General features: G+C 47.0%; 1 protein-coding gene across 1 annotated transcript; it reads right to left on the reverse strand.

Annotated features, from left to right (window-relative positions):
- Window positions 1-6: 6 nt before the first annotated feature.
- Window positions 7-7,703, reverse strand: LOC119323137 (MACPF domain-containing protein At1g14780-like). The gene is made up of 7 exons (XM_037596716.1): window positions 7,204-7,703; window positions 2,278-2,516; window positions 1,750-1,951; window positions 1,584-1,664; window positions 1,322-1,505; window positions 1,008-1,174; window positions 7-849 (listed from the first exon to the last, which is right to left on the reverse strand). Exons 1-7 carry the CDS (start codon window positions 7,438-7,440, stop codon window positions 109-111), a joined length of 1,851 nt encoding a protein of 616 aa, XP_037452613.1. The 5' UTR covers window positions 7,441-7,703; the 3' UTR covers window positions 7-108.
- Between the last annotated feature and the right edge of the window lie 912 nt (window positions 7,704-8,615).

Here is an 8,615-nt window from a genome sequence, read left to right on the forward strand (position 1 = left end):
AAAAACTGTAACAATCTCTTATCCTAACGGTTGCTTCCAAAATCCTGCCATCTACTCCATGGTAGCTCATGATACTGCATGGAGTACAAAGATCAACAATCACCTGTCCTATTTACAGTGGTAGCTCATGATACTTCCATGCGGTTGTTCTGTATCATCATAGTTGAGCAGGGCAAACTTCACATGCAATCCAATTTTGCCAGCTTCCTTCACAAGCTTCGCAGCCGTCACCAGCCAATGCCCAGGGACATCATGCGCCCCCTTCACCACCTCCGACATGTCAACAAACTTCAGGAGCTTCCTCGACTGAAGCGGAACAGGTGGACCATCAGGGTAAACACCTGAGTTCAGCTGTGCCGGCTCATGCTTCTGGGCAGGCTGTGCGTTGCGATGCATGAAAGGAGAGCTTAGAGTTGTGCTTATTGTTGTAAAAAAGCTTCCCTTTTGAGATGCTGCTGGTGCTCGGGTCCACTCAGATTTATGTATGGTGCACTTTGGGATATGTGTGTAGAGGAGCCGCAGATGGAGCACCTTCCTTGCCCAGGTTCCCTTTGTGAAGAGCTGGGCACCAGTGACGATGAAAACTCCACCAGAAACTCTCTTACTCCACTCGGGGTTGTACTTCACAACAGATGTAGAAATGCATGAGTAACTATTCCACTGGATAGCCTCAATGTACCCTGGGTCAGTATCTTCCGACTCGCGCCACTCAGACATCGAAGATGCCATCGAGTCTCCAAGCATGCTTGGGACACTAGAGAGGTGCTGGACATGGATGGCCAGCTGATTGCACTTCCTACCCTCAAGATATAACCGAAGACCGACTACAGGTTTCTGGGCGCTAGATACCTGGAACAACAAATACAATTGTTAATTAATAGATGGAAGCTCGGCTTTGTTGGAAAGTAGTAGTAGTAGTAGTACTTCAATCTAATCTTTCTCAGCAGATAACTGGGAATTAAGACTCTACCTAAATGAACCAACTATGGAAATAAACAATCTGGTACCTGAGAAGTGTTAACTCGAAGTTTGGGGCCAAGGAATCTGAACTGCAAGGAAGGGTAAGAGCCTTTTCTCTTCTGGGGCCCAAGGACAAGCACATTGAACACAGGTGCCCATTGCAGAGGCACTTGAAACTCCAAGAAATGTTGTAAGTCGTCAAGATCGGGTTTATCTGAGAGGTAAGTCAACTTTATAAGAATTAACTGAACCAAATATCATGCTTGAGCTAGACAATCCATTAAAGTTAACACTGTTGAGAGTTTGCTTGGCAAAATGCAACAAGAGTTTAAGAAGAAGAAAAAATGCCTCCAGGACTTACAGCGAAGATATAAATTGATAGCATGGCTGAGGTAACCACTACCAGGAATGCCAGTAAGAAGAGAGGTAATGGGAACAAATTTGAACATTATAGCATCAGGATTCTTCGGAACTGTTGGTAACCACTTGGAGTGACTGGGTATACGTACATCTCCACCCCTTTTCGAACATGTAATTGTCAGGCCCTATTTGGACAAAAAGTTATGTTTAAGCATACAGAGAACTTTAGAGCCGATTGGCACAGTAAGGTAGGAAAAACTTACATCTTTGGTTGATGATTCTGAGTAACTGGAAAGATGTAGGTTATTAGGCTGCTGCACTATCCTGACAAAAACATCAGGCACCTATAATGATATGACTCAAGTTAGCTAAATTTCAAACAATATACAGAAACGTGGGCTCACCGGCTCGGGGTAGGAGTATGTATACCTTGCTCTTGCCATCCTTGGTCTTACGATGTATGGGGGAGAGGTTTTTCCCATCGGAGAATAGAAAATCACCAAGATCTTCCAGATGTAACTTTAGTTCAGCGGATGAAATAGTTGAAGAATGACTTTGTTTAACACATATGACATCCTGACCTCCAACTGCCATTTCAACAATTATGTGTGTCCCATAAGTTCTGATAAACCTGAGAAAAATCAAAAGATGACAAATTAGATCATGTATCTTTTCTAGTTTGATATTTATTTGGGTACATGTAAGGTGTCGTCTGGGTGAGGTAGGTGATGTTTTTCATAGAATTTCCAGTCAGATGAATATATCTAGTTAATTGATGGAAAATAAGTTATTTTGATATTTATTTGGGTACATGTAAGGTATCGTATGGGTGAAGTAGGTGATCTGGTTCATAGAATTTCCAGTCAGATGAATATGTATAGTTAATTGATGGAAAATAAGTTGATTAGACAATATAAAACAGAGTTATGGGACAGAGTTAACAGTGTGTTTTATTACCAAGATAATGCTACAGGATCCCACTTGGATGGAACAGCCTTTTTGACTTCATCGCAAAGAACCAACGGAGAAGCTTTTAGGTTCAAGTTGAACAACGAAATGAAATAGCCGTCAAAAGCAAGATACTTAATCTCTTTGGCATCTGTCAACCAAGCTCCCATTAAATCAAAAAGTGCATTGAAATAGCCTGAAGGAACTTTCCCTTGGACTGAGGATTTCTGATTAAGTAATTCCGACATCTGTCAAGAAAACCAGAATGTGATTAACTACAAAATGATCCAGTTTCCAGAAGAGAGCAATAGCTGCATTCATCATGGTCATACAAGTCACTGCACTTTTTGACCAAGGCATATCAATAACTGATATGGCTCTAGTTTAAATCAAAAAGGGTAAGAAGAAAAAATATTTGTTGGAGAACCAAGAATTTCAGATTTTTGCCCACAGGGGTAAAAAGGAAAATTAGATTTTCACCAACATATGAATCATTATTTTTCTTGATAAACAGTGCTTTTATTTACTTTAGTTAAGTTTTGTTGGTACTAGAGTAGAGAAGTCGGCAGCTGCTTTTTGGCTCCAGTAATGAAAATGGATTTTATAGACGGATGCTTAGTTTGTTGGCGCTCCTTCTTTTTCTTCCCATGAGTACAATTCGTGGGGAATAGAATGGCGTTCTACATCTTCCTCAGAGTTCCATTCCGAATGAAATTTTTTGGGAAACTGCTCCTATCTCATGCACGATTATGCATGTGTGCTCCTAGTAGGCTGAGAGGATCGCGTGGGCCTAAGCAGCAGGAGCATGCGGACATATGCAGAGTGCAGAGGCGCGAGTGGTGGGAGGAGAATGTGGAGAGCGAGGAATCATGTGAATTTATTGGCGCATCCAGTGTAAGCTCAGGGGCAAAATCATCTAGCAACACCCTTTGTCGGCGCTCCTTGGTATCCATGTTTCATCTTACGCGCAAAATAAAAAACAAATGGAGGGAGTATTAATCGTTAACTAAGTAGTTCTATGTGGGCAGGGATCTGAGCTCCTGCTGCCCTCTAAACAAGATTATTTCTTGCATATATAAACTCTTTCTCTTCATGAAAAAGCAACGCTCCTGCCATCTTGGTAATAAAAATCCAACTGATCCAACTGGACAAACAGTGGTAGCCTGTACGCAACAGACATACGAATAAAAGTATTCCAAGACGGTAAAACCATTGTTGGTGAAGGAACAAAAAAACTGAAATTCGGCCACTTCTTAAGACTGATTGGACGGCTTAAGCAGCATACTTATGGCGGTTCCAGAGAAAATATCTTCGTCACACAAACAAAATGGTAATATGAAGCAACCAGGAACATAACATGCCCTCACTCCGCAAAGCAAGCTAACCTTCACATTTTTTTACAAAAACTTAGTGGGTACCAGTTCGTCTAACTGCTTCTCTTCTAATGTTACCCCCTTGCTTCGAAATTTGGTTCTCACCCCCAAGCTCAATCCCTTGTTGCCCGTTTCACCCAAAATGAAATCAACTCTTCTCTCGATTCGGTGGACGTCAAGTCTAGCCCAGGCCCGGATGGGTTTGGTCCATCGTTCAACAAATCCAATTGGGACCTTGTCAAACATGATCAGCTTCATGTCATGTCCGACCTCTTTTCACACCAGGCAGATCTTAAACGTAGCTTTTTTAGCTCTTATTCCTAATAAACAGGGAGCCATTCACTCTGACAACTTCAGGCCGGTGTCTCCACAAAATTGAACTATGAAACTAGGTTCCAAATGCTTAGCTAGTCATGTTCAACCGTTCACTATGCAGCGGGTCCACCAAGACCAAACAGCTTTTGTTAATGGTAGAACATTTCGGAAAAAATTATCTATGCCACGGATACTATCCAATCATGTCATAGTCGGAAAACTGTCGATTTGGTGTCTTGGCATGCTCTGATCGAGGTTCTAAAGGCCAAAGGTTTCCCGGAGTGTTGGTGCCGCTGGATCTCAAACCTAAACACCTCTAGTCAATCTGTGGTTTTACTTAATGGTAAACCAGGCCCCTGGATCAAGTATCGTCGTGGCCTTCGCCAGGGCGACCCTCTATCTCCCTTTATTTCTATTATTGTCGCCAACGTACTCCAAAGGGTGTTTCTTGAAGCTAGCTCTTATAATCTTCTCTCACGCCCGCTGGATGATTCTCTCACATGCCCAGTCATTCAATTCGCAGATGACACTTATTATCCTCAAGGCGTGCCACGAGTCCGACACCTCAAATCTATCCTACTTGCGTTCTCCAAAGTAACCGGTCTCTATATTAACTTTGACAAGAGTAGGTTTGTTCCTATACAGGTTTACCATGACTTGGCCATATCTTTGGCCTCTACTTTGGGCGGCTCGGTTTCAACTTTTCCTCATACTTACTTGGGGTTGCCTCTTGGCCATATCTTTGGCCTCTACTTTGGGCGGCTCGGTTTCAACTTTTCCTCATACTTACTTGGGGTTGCCTCTGTCAACCTCCAAACTTCAGATCTCAGCCTTCCACCCTTTGATCTACAAGGAAGATAAACGGCTGGCAGGTTGGCATAGAAGTCTTCTCTCGATTGATCGTAGGGTGATTCTTCTGCGTGCGGCTCTTAGGGCAGTACATACACATGCAATGTCAGCGCTTCTCCTTCCTATCAACACTATTCAAGCTTTTGACAAGCTTTTTCTGGACAGGTCAGGACCACGTTAATGGTGGGCAATGCAAGGTTGCTTGGGACGCGATGTGTCCGTTCGCAAAAGGTGGTCTAGCGTTCAAATTCCTTCATACTCATAATATTTGCCTCCTCTTTAAAAAACTTGCTAAAACTGACTGGCCTGGTTCTTCTACTTCGGAAGTTCGGTTCACTTCTATGAACAGTTGGAACAACTCCAGAAAACTCGAGGACTCAAATCACCTAGACACTGTTGTCTAGAAAGATATTTCTCATGGTCTGAGCTTCTTTCGCCAGGTAACTAAAGTCATGATTGGCAATGGCAGGGCTACCTCATTCTGGCTTGACCTTTGGATCTTGGGAGACACTCCCACTCCACGCTTCTCAATGTTGTTTTCTCACTATAAGAGACTCAATGATTCTGTCACTAGAGTGCTCAGCTCCTCTTTGTTGGTCCTCGGCTTACAACCTAAGATCTCCTCCACTGGCAAGAATGGGCTTACCTTGTTGCGCTCGATGGCCACCATAATCTTGAATTCACCGGTGGAAGACACCCGCATAGGAAGACTAGATGGGAAGCCTCTCTCCACGAGATTGGCATATGCCGCAGCCTTTGCAAACAGGCCAATTGACTCATGGGCCATGGCGGTTCGGAAGAACTATGTGCCTAATAAATGCACCATATTCCTTTAGCTGGCATTCAAAAACAGGTTATTTACAAATGAGCGCAGGTTTCGACGTGGAATTGCTCGTTCGGATTGCTGCCCTTTTTTGTCTATCTCCAGAAACAACTGCACATATGTTAGTACAATGTGAGCTTCTTCAATCTCTAGGGGCAACCCTAATTTTATGTACAGATGATCTTGACAATACAAGAGATTTGGGGCGACAACCGCGAAAACAAGGTCCGTTAGACTGACGCCATTGTTGTCCTTCGGAATATTTGGAAACGGTGAAATGCAATGGTCTTTCGCCAAGAATTGGAAGGGCTTCACGTCATGACTAGGAGATGCGCAGATGCTATGGTCTAATCGCTGCGAGAAGGAGAGGATTTTAATAATTATGGACTGGAGCATTATGTTGTACCATCTTGTGCAAAGATTTTCTGTTCTCCTTCCTCTTTACCTGATGTATCTCTATCCCGCTACAGACAGTGTTTTTTATTAAGGGAATGCTCACAATCCGCCGACTGCTTACACTCACGCGTCGGCTGGCTACGCGTGCAACACGCGTCATGTGGGTCCCGCACCTGTCCCCTCTCCTTCCTTATCTCCTTTCCTCTTCCGAATCGAGCGATTTCCCCATCCCTCTCACAGTCTCCCTCCCCATCCAGCGCTGCTCCTAGCAAATGAGACATGGCACTGCGGCCCTAATGAACTGGACAAGGAGACGGCTTGCTGCTGCAACGCCATGGGCTCGCCACGAACTGCGCACAGGCGACGCTGCTGCGTGAAGGGGCGACAGCCACCATGGCTGCGGGGGTGACGGCGAGGTGCAGCAAGGTGCCGGGCACTGCTGCTGCGGGCTCCCCATGCTTCGAAGGGTCCAAATCTCCACATGATTCAGCAATGGCGACGCGCGCTTCTGCAACGCCGGCGAAGTTGCGTGGCGACAAGCACACCATCTGTGATGTTGCGGTGGCTGCAACATGGACGATGCTGTGCAGCGGCGAATGCAACGGTGGCGACATTGCGACAACTGCAACAGGGACAATGCTGCGCAGTGCCGAATGCAACGGCCGCGACACTGCGACAGGTTGACGGTGCGGCAACGGCAGCAAGGACCGCAACAGAGGGGATGTTGCGATGGTGACAACCACAATAGCGGGGATATTGCGATGGCGATCACAACAGCACGGATGTTGCGATGACACGGGGGCTGCCTTGATGTTCTCCAGCTGATCCAAACGGCCACATGTGGCAGATCCGACGGCGCTAGCCCACTGATTTCTGCCTAAGGTGTAGCCCTGGCCTTCTACTAACGATGAAGGGTTCAGGCAGGCCGGGCGCCGTAGTTCCGTCAAAAGAAAAAGGCACGATTGGTACAGGTCGCAACCTCCGATCGTTGAAAGCATAATTCGCGAGGACAAAACCCACACGATCCAACAATACGAGAAGAGAAGAAGCATGTGGCCACAACGCCTAATCCACGGAATTCCCTAACTGATGCACGGCACAGCACGGCACGGCAACATACAGAAAGCTGGAACTGAGGAAAGCCAACAGAGACGGATGGCGACATGCGCAAGGGCGCACCTGGTTGAACTCGAGGACGTCGGAGCGGAAGCGGATGCGGTCGCCCTTGTCGATGCCTACGTCGCGCGGTATCCCGCGCAGCACCGCGCCGCCCCCGCCCGGGATGGGGACGTCCCTCGCCCCGGCCTCGTTGAGGTCCACGAGCCGCCGCCGGAGCTTCGCGAAGCGCAGGCGGAAGTCGGACGTGAGGTCGAAGCCCGCGCCCAGCGCGCGCGCCACCTCCTCCCCCAATTCCATCCTCTCCTCCCCTTTCCTTCCACTCCGACGCACGTGCACGATGGTCCCTCGCCGCAGCAGCAGACCCCGGCCGCGACGGAGCCTCCTACCCTTGTGGTGATGATGATTCTACTGAAGAAGGCGAAGAAGAAGAAGAACTGGTAGGAAGGTTTGAGGGAAAGGTCGTAGGGAGGGCCGAGGGGAAGTCCAATGCTAGAGGAGGATTCACACAGGGGGTTGGGGGTGGCGACATCAGAGTCTGGTCAGAGGCGGCCGCTCCGGTCGTCGGGTGGTTGGGGAAAGGAGTCCCTTCGGGTGGTTGGGGAAAGGGCCCCTTCGGACGTGTGAGGAGAATTCACAACCAACATCTAATTCACAACCAACATCTACCTAGTACAGTGGTACTCTCTCCGTTTCTTTTTATATAAGGTGTATTTATTTTTTTATAAATTTCCTAAAATTCCACAATGTAAGGTGTACTTCTTCTAAATCCTCATAATTCCTCTTTTATTCCTCCAGAAAAAAGGAAAGTATCTCTCTCCCGATTGCATCTCAATTGCATGTATCTCTACTTGTAGTAAAGAAGGAAAGTATCTCTCTCGATTGCATGTACCTCTTACTTTTCTGGATTCACTGATTTACTTGCCACTAGCCAACAAATTTGGCAAAGATAATTTCGTCCAAACATCTCTATAATTACATGCCTTGGTTATCATGACGAAAATAATACACCTTACATAAAGGAACGGAGGGAATAGTTACTAAGTTCCCAAGAAATACGAGCCCCGGGTGATTCGCTGTTGGCGAGCGGCGCATGGGCCCATTTGACAGTGGGTGAGACGAGTTCAAGAGTCGGTTGGGCCGTTCGCACAAGTCGTGGGTCGTTCAGTCAAACAGCGATATGAACCATCCCCTAATTTCTCTCTGCCTCGTGTTATTCTCGGGTCTGCATCACTGGTCGGTTCCAACGCCAAGCCCTCTCCCCCACCACCCCCTGTGATTCCCTCCCCCCTCCCCCACCCCCACCCTTGTCGTGATGAGGGCTAAGGCGGATGAGCCACCGAGGAGGAAGAGGGAGGTGGTGGAGCCTGATGTTCTCTCGAGAAGGGGGAGATGCTTCTGCCGCCTGGGGCTTCGTCTTTGGATCAACTTCTTCGGTGTACTGGGCGGGCGGAGGTATGGAGGGTTGTGTCCGG

Source organism: Triticum dicoccoides, chromosome 6B (genome assembly GCF_002162155.2).
Source record: "Triticum dicoccoides isolate Atlit2015 ecotype Zavitan chromosome 6B, WEW_v2.0, whole genome shotgun sequence".
Lineage (NCBI taxonomy): Eukaryota > Viridiplantae > Streptophyta > Magnoliopsida > Poales > Poaceae > Triticum > Triticum dicoccoides.

Coding starts and splice junctions, on each gene's coding strand:
- LOC119323137 (XM_037596716.1), bottom strand. CDS start 7,440: ATGGAATTGGGGGAGGAGGTGGCGCGCGCGCTGGGCGCGGGCTTCGAC. Junction 2,517..7,203: donor ACGTCCTCGAGTTCAACCAG/GTGCGCCCTTGC, acceptor TTTTCTTGACAG/ATGTCGGAATTACTTAATCA. Junction 1,665..1,749: donor CCAAGGATGGCAAGAGCAAG/GTATACATACTC, acceptor ATATCATTATAG/GTGCCTGATGTTTTTGTCAG.